This window comes from Ictidomys tridecemlineatus, chromosome 7, assembly GCF_052094955.1.
Source record: "Ictidomys tridecemlineatus isolate mIctTri1 chromosome 7, mIctTri1.hap1, whole genome shotgun sequence".
In the NCBI taxonomy this organism is placed as follows: Eukaryota; Metazoa; Chordata; class Mammalia; order Rodentia; family Sciuridae; genus Ictidomys; species Ictidomys tridecemlineatus.
The window spans coordinates 70,384,036-70,406,382 of record NC_135483.1 but is presented as its reverse complement, the minus strand read 5'-3'; the positions used below and the strand labels follow the sequence as shown (position 1 = coordinate 70,406,382).

At 36.0% G+C, this 22,347-nt stretch overlaps 1 protein-coding gene across 2 annotated transcripts; it reads right to left on the bottom strand.

Annotated features, from left to right (window-relative positions):
* Positions 1 to 13,471: 13,471 nt before the first annotated feature.
* Positions 13,472 to 21,365, bottom strand: Cyp7a1 (cytochrome P450 family 7 subfamily A member 1). 2 transcript variants are annotated; one of them, XM_005322932.3, is made up of 6 exons: positions 21,233 to 21,365; positions 19,774 to 20,014; positions 18,333 to 18,919; positions 17,178 to 17,308; positions 15,657 to 15,832; positions 13,472 to 15,277 (listed from the first exon to the last, which is right to left on the bottom strand). In XM_005322932.3, the coding sequence occupies exons 1-6, from the start codon at positions 21,310 to 21,312 to the stop codon at positions 14,978 to 14,980; spliced, it is 1,515 nt and encodes a 504-aa protein (XP_005322989.1). In that variant the 5' UTR covers positions 21,313 to 21,365; the 3' UTR covers positions 13,472 to 14,977. The 2 variants fall into 2 exon arrangements, with proteins under 2 accessions (XP_005322989.1, XP_077873274.1); XM_078017148.1 differs by lacking the exon at positions 21,233 to 21,365 and adding an exon at positions 20,465 to 21,111.
* Between the last annotated feature and the right edge of the window lie 982 nt (positions 21,366 to 22,347).

Genomic DNA, 22,347 nt, shown 5'->3' with positions numbered 1-22,347 from the left:
CTGAGTTGCTTAGTGCCACACCTTTGCTGAGGTTGACTTTGAACTCAAGATCCTTCTGTCTCAGCCTCCCAAGCCACTGGGATTACAAGCATGCACCACCGTGCCTGGCCCTGCTCTGCTTTTGATTCTCACAGTTAACCTTACTAAAAAATGTCAGCAATTCTCATGCCATTGCCAGAATGCTGTGCTACCTTAAATTTCTCCACCAGATTAGTTTGTCACCTTTAAACTCAGACTCATAAAAGAGTCAGGGCATGGGCAAAAAATAGACTAGCTCTTTGCCAAAATGTAACACATGTGGCATTTAGTCTAATTCCCAACCAAGTCCTCATTTGCATCTAAAACCTCATGAGTAGTCCTTTACTGTCTCCATCCCTATCAGCATTCTGGTCTTGTGAGTTCAGACCAGAGCTCTACTTAAAACATTGTAGGATTCTCTAGCATGCATCTCCAGATCTTTCCAAACTCCCCCAACAAATCTGTTTGTTTCAAAGTCTTCAGAATGACATCATCAGGGATAGTCACAGCAATGATTCCACTTCCCATTATCAAGTTTTCTGTGTTTGCTTTCCATTCCTGTGACAAAATATCTGAGAAAATCAACTTAAGGACTTATTCTGGCTCATAGTTTCAGAGATTTCAGTCCATAGTCACTTAGACCTATTGCTAAGGGCCTGTGGTGAGGCAAAACATCATGGTGGGGAGCACGTGGCTCAGCAAAGCTGCTCACCTCATGGAAGGTGAGAAGCAAAGAGAGAAAAATAAAAAGGAGGGAACCAAGGATGAGATCCAGTCCCCAGGTCATGCCCCCAAGGACCCCCTATCTTCAGTTCCCGTATTTTCTAATCTTCTGTTCCATTATGAACACATCAATGGATTAATCTGTTGAGGAGATCAGAGCCTTCATAATCCAGTCACTTCCCCCAAAGCCCCACCTCTGCACATGATGCCTTGGGAACCTTCAACACCAGAACTCTGACAGACATTCTAGATTCAAACCATGACAGGTCACTTTTGCAACATTTTTTTTTCAATTCATGAACATATTTTTTAAATTCATTTGTATTTTCTTCAACTTTTTAGTCAATGTTTTATAATTTTCAATATATAGATATTTCAATTCATTGGCTGAATTCATTTCTAAGTATTTCATGCTATTATAAATTAGATTGTTTTCTTTCTCTCTTGATAGTTGATTGGTAGCCAAATGGGAGTTTGATTGCAATTGTCCAAGCTTTGCTATACCATGAGCTCAGATGGAACATAACACATGTTAACAACGCTTTGTGGCCTCAATATTCTTTAGGCTCTTCTCGATCTCCTTGTATTTAACTCCTCTGCCCCAGTCTTCATCTCCTGTCCTTCCCACCTGTGCTCAAAGAGGGCTTAGGATAAGATGGAAAGCAATATTCCTCTCTTTCTCACTTTTACCTATGCCAGATAGTAAAACTCAGAAAGAATTCATCTTTCCCCTCATGCCAGCAATATCAACCATGAAGTTCTCTGAGGCTTCAGTAGGACCTACTGGGGAAGGGGAAGAACAGTATTAGTCAATTCATGATACAGCTCCTCCTCCATTATTTTAAAGAGGGCAATCTACAAGTTGAAAAGAAATACCACAAACACACAGTTTGAGAATTTTAAGTTCTTCTGTTCTTCGACCTTTACCATTCTGTTCCTAAACATGGACTTTTAAGTTGGACTTCCAGGTGCAAATCATTGACTTGGTCACAAATTACTTAACTTCTGTAAGCTTTAGTTTCTTCATCTGTAAAAAAAGAGATAATAGCTTTACCTACTCCGCAGGGTGATTATGAGGGCAAACTGACAATTCATGAAAGCCTTCAGTGCAGTGACAGACACATAATAAGCAAATAATAAATTTACATCATTATAATAATTTTCTCTCCGTTCAAAACATTGGGCAGAATTAGACACCTAAGATTTTAATTTGATAGAATAAATCAAGTAATCCAATTCATGGAAACCTCACTAGAATTCCTCCTTTGCTTCCCATTACTAAACATTAACCACAAGAGCTTCTAGGTGACTTGGTATTATGAACCGTAGAGGATGGAGTGACTGGGTCATGGAATGTTTAAAATTCTCACACTGCTATGATTTGAAGAGAACTTATTTTGGGAGATGTCTCTCTGTGCCTTAGAGTGCTCTTTACTGAATTATGAGTTTTCTTTACTGGTAGTGGCATGGCTTTCTGGTCTAGTGGGAAGGCACAGATGTCCCCTAAAATCAATAATGACTTGCAGTGACAATGTTTACTTTGACTTTAGTCCTGTTGGAATTCAGTAACCTTGGGCTAAAATTGACAGTTCTCAAATATATTCTTTCTGAAGGGCAAAGTCAAGAGGTTCCCCATCCCTGATTTTATCCTCAGGAATAGGAATGGGAATGTCAAAAATAAGATTAATATGTGTTTTTCCAAGTTCTGACAATTTCAACTTATAGAACTTCTCACAGTGGGACTCTGGTTCACGTAACCCCCAACCCCCTTTCATCTGAGGCCCATGCCATGAGAAAAGAACACTTTCCCTGTTCTGCCTGGGCAATCAGTTATAATTCTGCAATTCCTGATGTTGAACCATTTTATTTTTCTTTCAGTACAGCCTCTCTGTGGATCATGCATTTGGTAAATAAATGTATTGCTACCATATACATTAAAGTAGAAAATACCCATAAAACTATAAAATCTAGAGCATTTGATGAACTCTTTTAATGACAACTGCAACTTCTGTAAGGCTTACTTAGTGCTCTGAGGTGCTTCAAACACTTGTTTCCTTAGCATAACACCTTTCTGTGGTCAGTACTTTATTATTACCTTTCTAGAGGTGAGGACATTAAGGCACAGAGACATAAAGAACATGTGTCTAGTAACTAGAGGAATAGAGAAGTGATTGCAGACTCCCTGGTTCCAGAACCCACCCACCCTCCCAGACTCTGTGTTAAGCAGCCTCCAAGAGGACTCCAATGATTCCTGCCTTTTGATAATCATGCCCTTGTGTGGGGGTTGAAATTTCAGACTTCTAAAGAATAGGATACAACAGAACTTATGGAATATCCCTTCTAGATTAGGTTCTAAAAGGACTGAAGGATCCATTTACAGCGGGGAGCCAGTTACAATGCTGTGAGGCAGTCCCACAGAGAAGATCACAAAAGTAAGCTTGGGCACAGATTTCTAAGGCTGGCCAAGAATAACATGAGCAATAACAGGAGTAGACTTCACAGCCCCATTCTGTCCCTGAGATGACTGTAACCTTAGGAAAGACCTCGAACTTCAGACACACAGGTCTAGATTCCTGAATCCCAGAACTCATGAGTTGCTGTTTATTTGTTTCAGGGTACCTAGTTCCATAGAAACACAAGAGCCATTAACCCATAGTGGCAGGGTTTTTGCATATTTGTTTTTAAACATCATAAGATATCACAATTAGACATTGCATTTCTTAAAAAGGCCTGTAGTTGGTGAGAGCATTTAGCTATTTGTGGTGTCTGGGTTGACTTACTCTAAGCTAATTCTTTATTCATGTTCAAGGAGGATGATTTCTATAAAGATTTCATGGTAATTCATTTTTTTGAAATTTATCAAAGACATTTTGAAACTATAAATTCATTCACTGATTCCTGTTATCTATTTCCTTTCTCAGAGAAAAGCATTTTTCCACGCTTACCTTACTGGAATTATATGGACAATCTTTAATGCAGAGTGTCTTTAGTGCCTCATTCTATAGACTCTGAACCTGGGAAGTGTCTTGTATTCCTCTTCTCTACTCTTTCTTCTTCATTGTGAGAGAGAGATTGAGAATAAAAGAAGGAAATCCATTTGCTATCTTTTAGCAATGGACACAAATTACCATATTCTGACCAAAAAATTTTTCCTAGATTCTTATGAAATTGTCAAACTATTTTCATGTGACTTCAGTAAGTTTTTTGATACTTATCTATGTACTTAGATATACAAGAGACTATATCATGATCTTCATCATCCAACATGTACATGTTTTGCTTATGTTTAAACATAAGAGCACTTTAGCCATCAGTAAAAGTTTAAAAATCTTGAATCATTGCCCAGTTTTTTTCTTAAGTCTTTGTCACACAACCATGAGAGGATCCTATAGAATCTCCCTTTGAGAATTTGCTATTCACAATTTTCACAATTCACGAAGGTCCCCCAGAATCTGTAACATTGAGTAATTTACAGTTTTGCCAACTGAGGTTTCTGTACAAGAATGAGACACATACCTAGCAAGTAGGCACCTAGCCATTAGCCTGACATGGACATCTTAACTTATCTCTTTGTACCAGACATATTTTAGAGGGGAATTGCATGCTAGAGTGGTGGTCTTAGAAATACATCTCTGAGTGAAATGTTTTTGTTACTGTTCTCTTGTTCTAAATTTTTTTGGCCTGCTTCATTTTTAATTTGTCATCCAGACTTGACTTTTTTTGTTATTAGAAAATACTTTCCCCTGCTTCTATTTCATATGAGGGCAAAGCATTACTTAGATGGGTGCCTGTGCACATACACGTATGTGCTCGAACATATTTTAATAATGCCATATTCGGACAAGGCTTCTGTTTTCTGCATTCTGGTCAGCCTTTCCCATGTCCTTAAGTAACTTTATATTCAAAGGCTATTGATTCTGCATCTTCTGCCAAAATTTCAAACACCATGAGACAGCATTGGAAGATATCCAGTGAGAGTTTTTAGGTTGGGGCTCTGACCCCTAGGGTTGTTTTTCAGGGTTTGTATGGTAAGCAAGGGCTGATTAAAAAAAAAACAAAAAAAAAACTCTTGGTGTTTTGTAAGTAAGCAGTCAGGTAAGAGGCACCATAATGTCCCTGAAACAGAGCCAACCTACAAACAGCAGCTGTCTCCAGGTCTAACAGCAGGACTGTAGGGAGATATCCTCTACCCCTTAAAATTCTCTAAAACAAAATTGGTCTTTTCGTCCTGAAATTAGAAGCTACATTTTAAACATCCACCCCACCCCCAAAAAGATATAGTTATATAAAGATATAGTTATATAAAACCACACTTGGGTATAGATGGAGTTAAAATCAGATCCTTCTGGGCTTCTAACGTGATTAGACTAGACTCTGAACATGATATGGGCAGGAATCGGGTCTTTCCATCTCTATAAATCATCATGCCAGCACTGTGGCTGGTGAAGCCTTATCTCTCAACAGCCCTGAACCCTCTCCTTAAAAAGAAATGAGCACTGTGAGATGAGGAAAAGGACACCAAACCCAACACACTTCATGCTTTTAACTTGTCTTATCGCCAACGTCAGATTAAGATAATGTTGGATTAGTCCAGCCGTCCAATGTGGGCAATCCTGGTTGCATGGCTGCTGTAGGTACTAGAACACTGTTTTCTCTTAGCTTCTAAGGGTCCTGGGGCCTACAGTGAATAGAGATATGTCATGAGGCAGACCCTTGTTCTGTGATCCCCGTATTCCTGCATTCACTGGCTTACCCAGAGGAAACTGGAAGTGGGGAGGATCCTAGATATGTGTAGATATTTATGCTTGCCTTTTTTTTCCCCTTAAAACATCCACCATCACCCATGCTATGCATGGCTTCCTGGAATTTATCTTACTTCATATACTTTGATCAACATCTCCTCATTTCTGCTCCTCCCCAACCCCTAGTAACCACCATTCTACTCTCTGCTTCTCTGAGTTTGACTTTTTTAGATTCTGTATGTAGGAAGATCTTGCAGTATTTGTCTTTCTGCATCTGTCTTATTTCACTTATCAAAATACCCTTCAGGTTCATCCATATTGGCATGAATTGCAGGATTTCCTTCTCTTTATGAACAAATAAAATTCTATATGGCTATATTACATTTGCTTTATCCTTTCATCCTTCAATAGACTCTTAGTTTGTTTTCATGTCTTGCCTATTATAAATAATGGTATAATGAATGTGGGAGTAGAGACATCTCTCAGAGATACTGTTTTCATTTTCTTTGGATGTATACCTGAGATTGCTGAATCACATAGTTTTATTTTTTTTTCCTTTTTGAAGAACTTCTGTCCTGTTTTCCATAACAGCTATACTTACTTACATTCTTTCCCCAACAATATACATGAGTTCTCTTTTCTCCACACTTTGTTGTTATCTTTTAATAAAAATCATTCATATAGTTATGAAGTGATACCTCATTGTGATTTGATATGCATTTCTCTAATGATTAGTGATGTCATGTATTATTTCATATATCTATTGGCAATTTGCATAGTGTCTTTGAAGAAATGTTTATTCAGGTTCTTTGCCCATTTTAACTCTTTTTTATTTTTATTTTTTGCTATTGAGATGTAAGAGTCTAATGTATATTGGATATTAACTCCTTTTCAGATACATGGTTTGCAAATATTTTTCCCATTCTGCAGTTGCCTTCTAGTTTTGAGATTGTTTCTTTTGTTTTACAGAAATTTTTTAGTTTGTTGTAGTCCTACTCATTTTTGCTTTTGTTATTTGTGATTTTGGTTTCAGATCCCCAAAATCAGCATCAAGGAAATTTTACCCTATGTTTTCACCTATGATATTTATAGCTTCAGGACCAACACTTATGTCTTTAATTTTGAGTTCATTTTTGTGTATGGTGTAAGACAATGATACAATTTTATTCTTTTGCATGTAAACATCTAGTTTTTCCAGCATCATTTACTGAGGAGATACCCTTTCCCCATTGTATGTGGTGCCCTTGTCCAAGATTAGGTCACTGTATATATGATTTTATGTCTGGGCCCCTGATCTGTTCCATTGGTCCATGTGTCTTCTTTTATGCCAGTGCCATGCCATTTTGATTACTGTAGTCTTGTGATAGAGTTTGAAATTGGAAAATATGTTGCCTACAGCTTTATTTTTTCTTCTCAAGATTGCTTTGGCTATTGGGCATCTTTTGTGGTTCCATATGAATTTCAGGATTTTGCTCTATCTTTGTAAAAAAATATTATTAGAATTTTGATAGGGACTCTACTGAATCTGCAGACTGTGTTGAGAAATGTGATCATTTTTATAATATCAGCTATTCTATCATGTACATGAAATATTTTCTTTATGTATTCTTCAATTTCTTTCATCCATGTCTTATAGTTTTCAGGATGTATCTTTCACCCCCTTGGGTAAATTTATTCCTGTGTATTTTATTATTTTTGATGCTAGTATAAATTGGTTATTTTAAAATTTCTTTTTCAGAGAGTTCATTGATAGTTTATGGACATATAACTGATTACTATATGTTAGTTTTGTATCTTGCATCTTTATTAAAGTCATTTATTAGTGCTAACAGGTTGTTAGGTGGAGTTTTGGCAGGGGGAAGGTTATATTTAATATTATATCATCAACAGAGATAATTTAACTCCTTTTTTGCCAACTTGAATGCTTTTTATTTCTTTTTTTCTATCCTAATTTCCCTGAGTAGGACTTCTAGTACTATGTGGAATAGAAGTGGTAAGAGTGGGAATCCTTGTTTTATTCCCCACATTATATAAGCTTCATGCTTTCACATGCGACCTTCATTATGTCAATGTTCATTCCTTGCATACCTAATCACTTTAGAGTTTATGCTCTATGTTTCTTAGTCTTAGATTGGTATGGATGCCTGTTTAAGTTGACCACAAAGGAAGAAAGACCATGATCAAACTAGATCAAGTTGTTCTGTATCTACTTATAGGGTTAAGCACTGAGTGATGCAGATTGGAAAGGGCTGTTGCTGTGCACCCAAGCGCTTCCTGTGTGGTCCTAAAAACACCAGCCCAGGACTCAAGGGGAACACTTCTTCCCTTAGTAAGCAATTGAGCAGACCTCAGCTATCAGTGGAATGTGCCCTGCAGGGGTTTTATTTCTACCTCCATACCAATGAGCTGTTCAAAACTTCACAAAGGAATTTTGGTAAATTTGTCTTTTGTCACTTTTCTGTATTTCAGTGTTTTCTGTTTTAGTTCCAGAGCAGCTACCTGGCTGAATCAAAGAGTTTCACTTGGATTCTGATGCAATTGGATGACAGCACAAATAAGCAGACTGAGACCTGGGAGTCAGATCATCAGCTTATGAAGTTGTTTGTGAGTTTTGGAGAGCAAAATGCCTAAAGCAGGGCAATTAATAAAATGGTTTATTTGGCTCTTAATTTTGGAGGCTGAAAGTCCAATATTGGGTGACCCGATCAGTTTGTAGTAGTGATGGGCTCATGGCAGACAGCAGCATGGCAGACAGCAGCATGGCAGGAGCCTATGCAAGAAGAAGCTCACTTAGTGAAGACAGGTCCCCAGAGAGCTTCAGGAGGCAGTCTTTTGCAACAACCCACTCTCACAGGAACTCACTCATTCTAGGAGAACAGCATCAGCCCCTTCTGAGGTCAGTTCCCCCAATGGCCTAAGTACCTCCCACTAGGCCCCACCTCTTCAACTTTTCACTACTTAATGTTGCCACCCTGGGGACCACGCCTCCAGCCCCTGAACCTTTGGGAAACAAGCCACATCCAAACCCAAAGCCACATAGCAGCCTTTTAAAGAATAATTCCCTAAGGTATGGGGGTTGCTAATCTAATGGCACTGGTGTCCTGATGAGAAGAGATTTCTGACTCATAGAGAAAAGATCATGTGGTGACATAGGGAGAAAGGAGCCTTCTGCCAGTCAAGAAGAGAGGACTCAAGAGGAGCTAAATCTGCCAGCACATTGACCTTGGACTTCCCGCAGCTAGCACTGAGAAAAAGTAAAAAGCTATTATGTAAGCCATCTGGTCTACTGTATTTTGTTTTAGTAGCATTAGCAGATTAATACAGTTCTTTTTCCCACTTTCTCAAATTCTTTCCAAAGATACCATTAGCCCTCTCACCTTCATTTCCCCACCATTAGTGACATAGCTGAATGGAAGAGAAGATTTTTAATGGTAAGCTTTGAGGTAAAATGAGAAGTAAACAACTTCTTGTTTTCCTCAGTTACAAAATAAGGAAGTTAGTCCCATATATAACTTGGAGATGCCATGATCTGAAGCCACTTCCAATAAAAAGAAAAGTACCTAGTTGGCCCTTTGAAAATCTTCACGTTCAGGCTCCCATCCTCTCTTATGACATCCATGTTTGAGGTAAACTGAAACTGTTTCTTCATCAATTTAAAATATTCATATTTCAACTATTGTCCCCTTCTTTTACATTGTAAAATTATTCCAAACAGAGTGATCTATGTGATATTATGGATCAAATTGGCTTTTATTTGTGGCTAGAGGAGTGTACATGCATTTATAACATAGTTTCTTTAATAAACTCTGTTTTTGAGTCTCAAATATTCTATTCACAAGTGAATCTTTGGAACATACTACCACTTAAACATGGGGGACTGTCTAAAAACAGTTGAATTTAAGGGAGTTGTAAATCCTGATGGCATCTTTTTAGCAATGAACTTTAATTATTATAAGACAAGTGGCTTGACTTACTTATAATAAAAGGAGAGATCTAAATGCTGGCCGACATTGTGTATCCAAACTCCAGTCTTAGAAAACCAGAAAGTGAATGGATTACTTCATCATACCACCACACAAATGCCCAATTACAACTGGAAAAGGGAGTCTAGACCCTCAGTGGGTTGAACATTTCTGGAATATTACTTAATAATAAAGTAGAAAATAAATAGGATATTCAGAAATCTGTGACTGAGCAGATGGACAAATAGGACTTGGTCCAATTCCCACTTCTATGCTCCACCTCTCATGTCATGATCATGCCCTGTGGCCTGCTTCTTTCTGTCTCCCAGACCTATTAGCAACCTGTTCAGCCAGCTGCTGTCACAGCTGAAACCCTCCCCACCTCTATTTTGTTTCAACAAATAGTCAATCTGCCTCATCAGGCAATGTGGGCCTGAGCACATGTAAGCTGTGTTCTCAGTGCTGCGTGTAACTCTTTCCCAATATTTTAGTAAGGTGGGAGATCAATAGAGAAGCAGAAAGGTCTCCTAGTAAAACAACCAAACAAGGCGTTTGCAACTTGATGGAGCTTGGACTATGGAGAAAAGCAGAGTTCAAAACGCCTCCACATAAATTATTCACTTATTACCTCTCTATCTTCAACTGTTTAAGCTTCTGCTGTGTGTAAGACACTCATTAGGAGCTTTGGTGGGCTGTCTGGTTAAATAAAATATGATTATTTTCCTTAGAGAACTGGCATTCTTTGGAAACATTCTACAAAAATGGATGATGTAAAGGCACTTAACAAGGATTTCTAAGAAACTGCTGCCTCTACCTGTCATGTTTTGGTGGCCAAAGTGTTCCCGGAACATCCAAATGGCCAGTGGCATACACAGGGTTACCTAGAGGACCAGGTATTCCAGGACAATTGCCACTGTGTTCCCCAATCTTTTCCTCAGCCGTCTTCTCACCCACATATTCTAAGAAAAACCTTGAACAAAAAGTATTTTCCTGTGCATATTTCTCTATGGATACATATTTTCATGTTTAAAGCAACAGGTTCTGTTTTCAGCAGAATTTAAGTTAATTCTACTGTTTTTTATTTTTCCCTTACCAGAAATGTTTAAAAACAAGGTTTACATTTAGCTAACAAGTTGGTAGCAGTTGGGAAGAATACAATCAAAATCATACCAATTCCCTCTTAGGACCCCATCCCTTGTTCTTCATAAAGAGTTAGAGAAGTCAGAAATTAAAAACCTCAAAGTGAAAACTTGACAATAATTTATAAATGAAACCCCTCACTAAAATCACTTTTAAAACCATCTTTCTGAGTAAAAGTAAATTTTGCAAAACAACAACAAAAACTGGAAAATCTACATTAAAGTAGAGAGTTCCTGTGATCTTTAACCTTTTCTCCAGGTTAATTTTGCCAAAGAGCAAGTGGGGGAGGGAATCATCCCTCCCCCCTCTAATCCCTCTATTCTTCCCCAAACTCTCTCACACACTTATAAACAAATAAACAAACAAACAAAAAACTAGTACTCATAATTCTTTTTAAAAATGTTTAGCCAGGCGAGGTGGTGTATACTGGTAATCCCAGCATCGGGACACTGTAAATTCATTCGAAGCCAGCCTCAGCAAAAGCCAGGCACTAAGCAACTCATTGAGACCCTGTCCATGAATTAAAAAGGGTTAGAGTTGTGCTCAGTGGTTAAGTGCACCTAGGTTCAATCCCTAGCACAAAAGAAAAGAAAAAGAAAAAGAAAAAGCTTTTATTAATCCATTATAGCTATATCTAATAGAAGGGTTCATTTTGACATAATTACACACACATGGAATGTAATTTGCTCCATTTCAGTCCTTAGTGCTTCCTATTATCCTTTCTTCCTCCCTCTCTCAATTCCTCTTCCCTCAACCTAGTAGTCTTCTTTCTATTTATTTACTGTTTTTTTCATGCTCTATAAATACACACAAACATGAAATTCACAGTGGTATGTTCATATATATATATATATATATATATATATATATATATATATATATTATAATTCTGTCAATTTCAATCCTTAATTTTTCCCTTTTCCCATTCCTTTCCCCTTCCTCTCAATTCTCTTCCTCTACTCCATTGATCTCCCCTCTAATTTTGAAACATTTATAATTCTCAACACTGTCATTCTTTTAATCTATCATAAATTATGGTAGAAATTTTGTTAACTTTATACTCTAATTAACTTTGCTGCTGATTGCTGGGAAACTTTCAGTGAGAAATGGTTCTCCAAAATTGAGCTGAGAATGCACACTTTTTTAAATTAAAAATGAGAGAGGTTGAGAATGAAGCTTAGTGGTATAGTGCTTGCCTGTCAAACACAAGACCCTGGGTTTGATCCCTAGCACAGAAAAAAAAATGAAAAGAGAAAAGAAAGAAAAAATAGGGAGTTTGCATAAATATAGAAAGTCAAAATTTATGAATAAAAGTATTTTTCATTTTCAATTTATCTTATTCATATTTTTCATATGTAGTGTTATATTTTGTTAAGCCTATGAAATCTAATGACTGTGTTTTGGAAGATAAGGTTCATAATGTTGAATATATGTTGGTTAATTTAGTTAATAGTATTTGATTTGCAAACATGAGACTTCCAGACCCAGGTCTGCCCTATAATTTGTTGTGCAAAAAAATCCATTTTCTTTCCTTGAGTGTCAGTTTCTAACTAAAATTAGAGCTTAAACTAGGTGACTTTGAATATTGTGGTCTAAGATGCATCTGCGCTATGTCTTTGCCTCATGCTTGTCATAGGTCTGGGCATCTGAATTGGTATCAACCAACATGTTGCAGAAAAGGCACTGGAGAGAAGCTGTATTAATTATCTGTTAATGAGACCAAGGCCAAAACCTTACTCCCACTGTCTCAAAAATGTATAAACCTATCCTAAAAGGACACCGGATTGCATGATGAACAGCTCCGAGTTGTTGGTGAGTTGAAGACTCCTTTCTGTCTGAAGGTGAGCACAGTGGAAGATGTGTTGGTATACTAGGTCTCCTTTCTGGCCAGTTAAACTGACTGAGCCCTGGCTGCAGTATGTTCCCCTAACAGTGGAACAGAATTGACACTATAGATTTTGTTTGCTGTGATTTATTTTTCTAATGACCCTAGTCAAGATGCTCTGTCTCTTAGACATACTACAAAGTGAAAAAGGCTTGGGCTCTGAGTTCCAACAGCCTGGGTTCATATACTCCCAGCTCTTTCACTTGTCACAGTATGGCGACCTTGGGCCAGTGACTTACCTTTCCTGTGTTCCCTTTTCTCCTCTGTAATATACTGGTAAAAGTAACATGAGCCTCAGAGGAGGGTGCAGTATGATGGTTGTGACATGCCAAGTCTACATATGGATTACCATAGGTCACTGCGATTTTGTTTTTAACTTATGTAACTTTTTCAGATATTTTTCCTACATGTAATAATTTAGCACTCATCAATAAGGTCTAAAAATAAGGGTTTTTTTAAGTAAAATTACATCCATAACTTTTTAAATGTATTTCCCTCATGTACTTTACAAAATTCATATACTTGTGCATTTTTAAAAATTTTAATAAAATTATAATAAAAACAGGTTTGGGGATTGCCGTACAACGAGTTTTGGCAACCATTTTTTATGAAGGACCAGGTTTAAAATATTTTAGGATCTGTGACCACATGGTCTCTAGTTCAGTTATGGAGTTCTGCAATTGCATAGCAAGAGCAGGCCATAGACAATCATGCAAACAAATGGGCATTCTACATCCAATAAAACTTCACTATGGATGTGCAAATCTGCTTTTCATAGATTTCCCACATGCCATAAAATACTCTTCTTCTTTTTTTGATTTTTTTAACTATTTAAAGATGTAAAAACCTTTCATAGCTTCCAGGCTATACAAAAGCAGGGAAGCAGCACCTTTGGTTTGCGGGCTATCAATTGCCAATCCTATTGTACAAGAATAAATGTGTGGAAAGACAATTCATGCATTCAAAAAGTCATTAAATGAAATAGGAAACCACATTCAAAATACTGTTTAAAACAGTTTTTTATAAAACAGAATTGTGTTAATCTTGAACCTCGTCTAAACAAATGTACTTTTATTGGTATAAAAGAATAATTTATTAAATAAACAATTCTGTAGTAATATTAAATAACAGGACTAAAACTTTTTTAATGAAAGCTGGGAATGCAGTTCAGTGATAGCATGCTTGCCTAGCATGTATGAGGCCCTAGCTTCAATCCTCATCATGACACACACAAAAAATTTTTAATGAATTTTATGTAGAATGAGGAAGATTTTTGTGTAGATTATTTCTTTGACTATTTTTTAAATACTTGAAAACAAATATTTTGAATGATTTCTGAAATATAAATTTTGTAGCTTACTAGTAGATGTTTTAAATATTCTGAATACTTTAAAACATACACATTCATATTTTTATTTCTGAAAGATGAATAATTCAAAATCACCAAATGTTACAATATTTTCTTAATATTCATAGTGAAAGTAAAGATAAATATAATTTACATATAAATATATATGGAAATATCAATAAAATGGAATAACTGTTACCTTTAACAGTTAAAATAGCTTACCAAAGCGCTAATGTACACAGTATATTTAAACACTATCATATGGCCTTAAATTTCTCAACTGCAGGTCCTTAAGAGATAAAAAGTATGTAAAGCATAATGTCTAACTTCACTTAATGAACTCTGCATGTTTCATAGTCAAAGCTTTAAAATAGTGATTTCCATCCATTTTTCATTTTTAAATGTATCACATAGGATCTTCATCCTTTTCACAGATACATATTTAGTAATAACAGAAAAAGTGCCTTTTTAATCTCTGAAAATGATTCTTCTCATTCATATGGAATCAAATAAAGGTGCAGAGAAGAGAGTTGAAACTTGGCATAACAGTTTCCGCTAACAATAAGTTAAAACATAAAGGAAAAATATCAAAACTACCCTAGTGTTTACAGTACACCAATATCATTATTTCAAAAACCCTGAATGTAGAGATACGCTGGACATACAGAAAGCTGAAAAAAATTATTTTTATTAAAAAGCATGATATAATCATTTAAAGTACCCTTTATAACACATGCTCACACCTGAAGAACCTCACTATCTAGTAAAAAAATAATGCCATTTCACTAAAACGTGAATATGACTCTTTTTTTCATAATTAGTGAGTGGGTTTTTTTAAAAAATGAAGCAATTTCCTTAGGAAAAAAAATTCTGCCAATTAAGATATCATCATTTTGAGGAAAAAAAAAGTATTTTCCTCTGAAGGTAATGAAATTCAGTCCCCAGCTTTATGAACATCCATTGATTTATCCCAGTGAGAAAATCTTATTGTGCTTCTAGACTTTTCACTAGCAACTGTGTGAGATGGCATCTGGAACCAGACTGGACGTGCGAAACAACTTCCATCACCCCTAAATGTTTTTGTCCAAAAGGTCTTTTCAATGACAGTGCTCGGCAGTCCTATAACATCATCTAATGTACTCTTTTCCCGACCACATATTCACAAATATTTAAGTTTATATTTAAAATCAATATCATTTAATGGCGGTAAAATACCAAGGCCTGCACGGGACTGGTCCAAAGGGGGACATTTAACATGGCTCTCCACAAGCTCTATTTCAAAATATAAAAGCATCAGAATCAGAAATTGCTTGATTTCTTGGACAGCAAATAATCTTCCAGGGCATATTGTAGCTCCTGATCCAAAGGGCATGTAGTAATACTTTAACTTGACACCATTGCTGTAGAAGGTGGTCTTTGTCTTCCGATTTTCATCAAGATATCGATCATATTTAAAAGTCTGCAATAAAAATACAAAGAAAGCAAGCACATAAACACGTAGCACTTATAAACATATCTCTTTCTTGACCTGGAGGCTCCAAAAGTAATTTTCACACACACACAAATATACACATTAACCTCTAATTTTGTGAATTTAGGAGGAAGTATATTTTAAGATAAAAGAAAGGAGCCAGCTTTATTATCATTACTGCAAATGTAGTCTAGCATAACAAAATTCTGGGAAAAAAATCAGAAATCTACGCTACTATCCAGATTTTCCAAAATATGACTACTTCACATAATTAAGGGGATAATCCCTATGATCCAATTGTAAATGCCCTTCCTATTTAGATAGGAGAGCTACCTTTGATACTGAACTTTGATGAACAGTCACTTACCAAAGGATCTGGGTAGATTTCTGGATCTAAATGCATTAATTGTGGGTAAAGAGCAATGATGTCATCTTTTCTGATGTTATAGGAACCTTCCTCCAGGTGCAAAGTGAAATCCTCCTTAGCTGTCCGAATGTTCAGGGAGGCACTGGAAAGCCTCAGAGCTTCTTTGATGATGCTATCTAAATATTTTAAAAGAAAGAAAGGGACAAAAGGAGAACGAAAAAGAGAACCATTTGAGTATTGGAAACCCATATAATGCAGAGTTTGAAACACTTCTGACATCCAACAACATGAAAATGAACAAAACATGGAAGGCTGACCAGAGAAAAACTTCCCACGCGCTCTTTCTGTCTCTACTAGGCCGTTATCAATGACTCACTTGTGTTTGAATATATTTTTAATCTGATCATCCGAGTTAACGTTTTACAAAGATATAACTTTCTTGGTCATCAGTGGGACTACATTTCTATCATTTTATAGAAAAGTAATCTTATTTTTATGTGACACTTAACAGATAATATAATTGGGAAAATTAATAACCAATTTTATATGAATTATTCAAAGTTTTCCATTTTTGAGATTTGAGAGACCGATAATATTTTTTACATAGAAATGTTTTTTCAGGTGTTTCTTGCCGTTTAAATCAGGTATTTAAAAGAATTTTTTTATCTATAGACTGTTTAATAGTATATGGTGATGCTCTGTTGCTGGGCAAAGGCATAAAAGGGACACACAGAATAGCTAAAATACAGAGTTCTCAGGAAAAGTCCAGCCTGGCCTCCAGTTCCCTCACTGTCATGTTGTAGGGGTTCATCACATGACTATGTATAAAATCACACAAGGTCAACTCTTTTTTTTTTTTTTTTACTAATGAGAAAAGGGAGGCTCCCAAAAGAGAAATGACATATTAAACCTCCCAGGTTAGGCAGAGGTCAACCTAAGCTTTTCTTCTTCTCCCTTCTGGTAAACTGCCCCTCAAAGCATATCTTGGTTTTTTTTCCTTTAGTGAAAAACATTTTTAAAGATCATTCTTACTATAAACACATAGCACTTTTGTATTTCTATAGAATACAGAAGGACAAAAAGAAGAAAAATCAAATAGCATTCAACACCACTACTCAACCCATCTAGTTAATTATGGTTTTTTTTTGAAGGCACTTTGTCCCCTGTTATTTCATGCAAAGGAGTGACACGATTGCTCTAACTGTAAGATTAGTGGTAAAAGGAATAAGGAGAGCTACAGGATTATAGGGTGGTGATTGAGAGTATGCTACCAACAGTCACCCATTAGTGCTGCCAGGCAAAGCTCCTCACATTCCACCCTCACGGGGCTCAGCCTCTAGTTATCAGTTTCCTCTCTTGATTTATAGAAATAGCAATAATGTCTAATTATAGGATAGTGATGAGGATTAAAAGAGCCAAATCGTATAAAATTATTTAGCATAATGTCTAGAACTCATTTAAGGGCCTGATATATGTCGACTGTTAGGACACAGTAGAAGGAATGTAGAGTAGCAAGCACACCTAGGACTGGCAGGTCATTTAGTTGCATCTGATTCAAATAAATAGGATCGCCTTCAAAACTGATTCTTTGACCAGCCTTCTCCAGTGCTGTATTCACTTCTTCCGTAGCTGCTTTCCTTGCTTCAGGATTCCTATTAAAAATTAAGATAAAATAAAAACACACAGAAAATAAATTTTTTTATACTCGGAGATCTGCAATCAAATAGACATTTTCCTCTTCTTTCAATGAGCTGATCAAGGTACCAGAGACGGTAGAAAAGGAATAATCCCATTTATTTGTACCGTATTTATAATTATGTTGATGCCCTAGGATCTTGGCAGGAATTGTGCCTTAAAAGGGCCTTATTACATCAGAGTAAAACTTGGGTCAGTTCTCTATAAATAAATAATTTTAATAAGGAATAAACAGCAATTTAGAAGAAAAATTGCCTCTAAGATAACAATGACAGAGTTTTGGCTGCATTCCAGATGAAAATTTGAATTCACCTCAAAATTTCGGCATTTTCATTTACATTATAATTTTGGAACGTGAAGTGAAGCCTGGTTCACTTTAGTGCATGGAATTTTGTTGGAGCCTCAGTGAGCTTGGGGTTCTATGTTACATAGTTAAAGTGAAATGAGTTTCAGAAAGGTTTGAATGAAAAGCATTTGTGTGAAGATGATAAAGTATGGTTATCATTACCTATATATTGATATTAAACTGGTATTGTAAACTTACTGTAAATATGTGAACTTATTATGGTCAAATAATAAGTCAGCAAAATAAGATGCAGCCATGTCAGTCAGTAATCATTTAAATATAGTCTTAGGATGATGAAGACTGCACTTGTGGACTTAAAGTTAGTGTCATGAGCAACAGCGTGGGATTAAAAGCAAGGACTCTGGGCCAGTGGCCTGAATTGACCCAGGGCCAGCCAACCTGAGGCCTGTGGCTTCAGTGACATCGCTTTCTTTGAAATTGCTTCTACAAATTGCTGTTCACGTTTTTGGAAGCATTGAAGGAGCTTGTATGTGTTAAACACTTACAAGCATAAGTTATATTCTTGATTGGTGGCATGAGAAGGTACTACGAAGCTTCTTTTTCTCCAAAGATGAAATGGTTGAAGTTGGGCTTTCTACCAGAATATGAAAATAAGTAGGTAAGTGGCTAGTCACCTGATCATTTGAAATAAGCTCCAGAAAGTCGCTGGAATGGTGTTTGCTTGTGATGCCCAGAGGATGGCGAGGTGGGTCTTGGCCTTCTCCAGGTCATCAAAGGTGGAGAGAGTGTCATTCAAAAACATGCGCAGGCGGATCAGTTCTGAGACCTGGTCCCTCCTGTGAAGGTTCTCGTGCCTCAAGCCCTCGGCCAGTTTTTCCCGGGCTTGGAAAGCCGTCTTGAACACATGAATGGGGAGGCCTGCTGCCAGGGCTGGAAAGACTTTGTCAAATTGCTTGAAGTTGTCAAGGTTTTCTAGAATAAGGGCACTTTGTGCATCTTGACTTGTAAGATCTCTGCCAAACAGAGTTAAATACCCAGCTTCAAACATCACTCGGTAGCAGAAGGAGTACATCCCTTCCGTCACCCACTCAGTGCTCTTTGATTTAAGAAGGAATGGAGGTCTCAGGATAAGTTGGAGGTTTTCCATCATGGTTTCTGTGAGGGAATTCAAGGCATGACCCTGCAGGGTTTTGATGAAAGTGTCGTTTATGTTTTCAGTGGTATTTCCATCACTTGGATCAATGCTTCTGTGCCCAAAAGCCTGACAAGAAATAAAACATGAAAAAAATTAACAAAAACTCACCACGTGTTGGTGAATGACTTAGAAATACATTGGATGCTTTCATACTTCTCTACTTGACCTCCCCAAATACAATTTGATAGTACTTTGCAAAGAAATGACTAAATCATATTGTTCCTTTTAAGGCTAAGTTTAAATCTCAGTTCTTCAGTGAGGGTACTCCAGACCATCACAGTTATCTATTGCTTATTGCTGAACTTATTTGCTGGCTAATTTGATACTAATCAATATTGTTTCCATTATTCCTTCTTGGTTATATCTTTGTAGATTCAGTTTAATCACACCTTGAGCTACTTAGTGGCAAAGACTGTCTAATATCTCTTGCAGAAAGAAACTCACTAAGTATTGATTTTTTTTCCTCTATAACACTTTCTTAGATAACATCTAAATGATGCTTAAATATCTGTTGAGTTTATTAACAAAATGGAATGTGTGGTGTGAATATGGCAAAGCAACTGTTGGATGTGAAGTTTTCCATCACATGTATTCTGCATGTTATATAGACATCACTGATATGATGAGTTTGTACCTGTCTTATTGAAACAGTGCCATCTGCCTCAGTAAAACATTTAGTTATTATTTCATTTTCAGTATCTAGTTAACAAATGTCAAATATATATCTAGTTTTATTTTTTAATAGGTAATACTAAGAGGCTGTAACTAATTTGATGTATTTTTTTTCTAATAATCTCTACAATAGGGTAATTTTCTAACACCTTTATCCAGCAATCTAAAAACAACAAACTTACTAAATAGGCATATATATTAATAAATAGGAAATAAACAGAATGCTGTATAAATGCAAAATAGGTTACCTTTGCAGAAGTAGTAAAGTGAAACTTTTTCCAATCAAAATACTTTCCATGGCACAACACCTTATGGTATGACAAGGAATTGGTAATGAAGTGGACATATTTTCCCATTAGTTTACAGGTAAAAACATGACCATGTTTCCTTTGATTTGCTCTGAGGAACTCAAGAGGATTGGCCCCAAATTTCAGAGCACAGCCTAGGTATGGAATCAACCCATTCTCCAGAGGTGGTTCACCCATTCTCCTGAAAGACACAAATGTATGACAGATAAGGAAAATTACATATTTGGGTTACTTTTATATGCAAGGTTTTCAGATTTCTACCTCTGAAATTTCAAAATTCTATCTCTGAATTTCAAAATTCTGCAGTTTATAGGTACTTCTTTTGTTGATGGGGTCCTGCTCTTTTACTAAAATAGAACATTTTATTAACCTAGTCACCACATGATACATTGTTGAAAATGATTACTAAAGTCATCCATCTAATTTCTCGTTTGTCATTATAGGATCATTAACTGTAATGCCATGCTCTGTCATGCTACCTTAAATGTTTTTACTAGAAAATGTAAATTTATTGTCTTCCAGCATAAACTACTCTACTTCAGAGGATAACAGAATATGAAGTGGCATTTTCTTATTGTGAAGGTGAGTAATTTGATTGAAACTGGAAATGAACAGGACTGGATTAAAGTACCTCAAAGAATGAAGAAACTTGCAGAAGGCAGACAACACATAGCAGTCCACAGAGCTGAAGATCTGCTGGAGGTTATTCTCGTCTTGAGATTGACTTAACAGAAAATATCTACGTGCCTTCCCCCTAACTGCTCTTTGAACCATTCAGAAGTTAAGTAAAGTATGGCTCTGGATTTATATTTCTTGAATCAATTGTAAGTCAGTGATAACATACAAATGAAGTATGTTATATACACATTTAACAGTTTCCCAATCACCCTGGTTGATTGACATTAAAAAAAAAAAAAAGAGTAATAGAATGATTAACTAGGGCTCTATGTTCTTGCCCAGGCTTTGACTGAGTCTGTGCCCAAAAACGAGTTGAAAAGACAACACTTATTTAGTCAGAGTCCCTGTCTAATCCTTGCGATAGAAAGAAACCCTTTCCATTGCAGATTTCCAAATGCCACATGTGTCCCTTGGACTTGCTCTGTACATGTACACAGGAACACACACAAAGACCTTACAAATTATCTTTCAGTTGTGTTTAACAAGTATATATATTACCACTGGTATGTGTCAATACTAAAAAGGGAAACTGTTTTAATATATTTTGTTAGATTTAGTAAAAAAAAAAAGATATCACTTAAAATTTTAATGTGAAAATATCAAGAAGTATTTGTGTATAGAAAACCAAATTTATTATATTGTATAATAATTTATTGTATAGTAAAAGAACATCAGATAAATGAACTAAAAGATAACTTAAAGAACAAAAAACTTTCCTTACCTTCTCCTTATTCCAAAAATAAGCCATAAATAACAGCACATTGTTAAAACAATTCCCCAGATCAAAAATATGGTTATCATTTTGCAAACCTAATGAAAAAATCTCCAAAGAAGGAGAATCTATGATTTGAGAGATAAGGAGGTCCCTGAACAGAGACTCAAGCTATTCTTTTTATACCCAATAACTTAAACTTGAATGACCAAAGCAAACAATTAATCATTTGTTCATCGTATTAGGAAAAAGAAAAAAGAGGGGGGTATTAACTAACCTTTGAACTAAGTCCATAGTGTCAGAAGAGGTTCCAAAACAATCAGAGACCTGCAATACTTGATAAGCTGAAGGTCTTTCAAACAGATGTTGACTTAACATCAGGACTTGGGGACAAGAGCTAAGGTTACAAATTTGATATTTCTATAAAAAGATCAAACCTATTCAAGTAGAACAAATCTAATTAAGTTGTAAAATATAATTTGAAGAAAAACAAGCATAAGGTATTTATCAAGTAAGTGATTTGATTTGTTACCTTCTGAGGAAGAAATTAATTTAAATGATTTTCCAGAAAGATGCAGCAAATAAGTTCAAAGGAAAGAACTGGGTGGACACTTTTCTTGCATCATGTTTCAGTGCTTTTACAAACGCGTAGATATTTAACACAGATTGAAACATGTTACTCACCTAACATCATCAGGAAAGAAGCCTTCCACATAAATGCATCTTCCAGATAAACACAGCTTCAAATTTCATCATTATTCATAACCAAAGTGTGTATTAATTTTTCTAGTCATTTAGTAATGTGTTTTAATTTAAATAATTTAAAATTAACTGAAATGTATCTTGGTAGAAAGTAAATACCCATTTACAATTTACCTCATACTATTCCCAGTCAGAAGTAATCACTGTAAACTGTTTGATATATATCTTTCCAAATTTTAACTTTTTTTTTTTTTTGCAGTATTGGGGATCAAATTCATACATCCTGAGCAATCACTCTGCCACTGAGCTATAACCACAGTCCACTATTTAACATAAATATTAATTGAACATTTAATTATGTTCCCAGATCTCTTCCAAGGTATTTTGACTAAAATTATTAATGGTATAAACAGGTTCCCTGC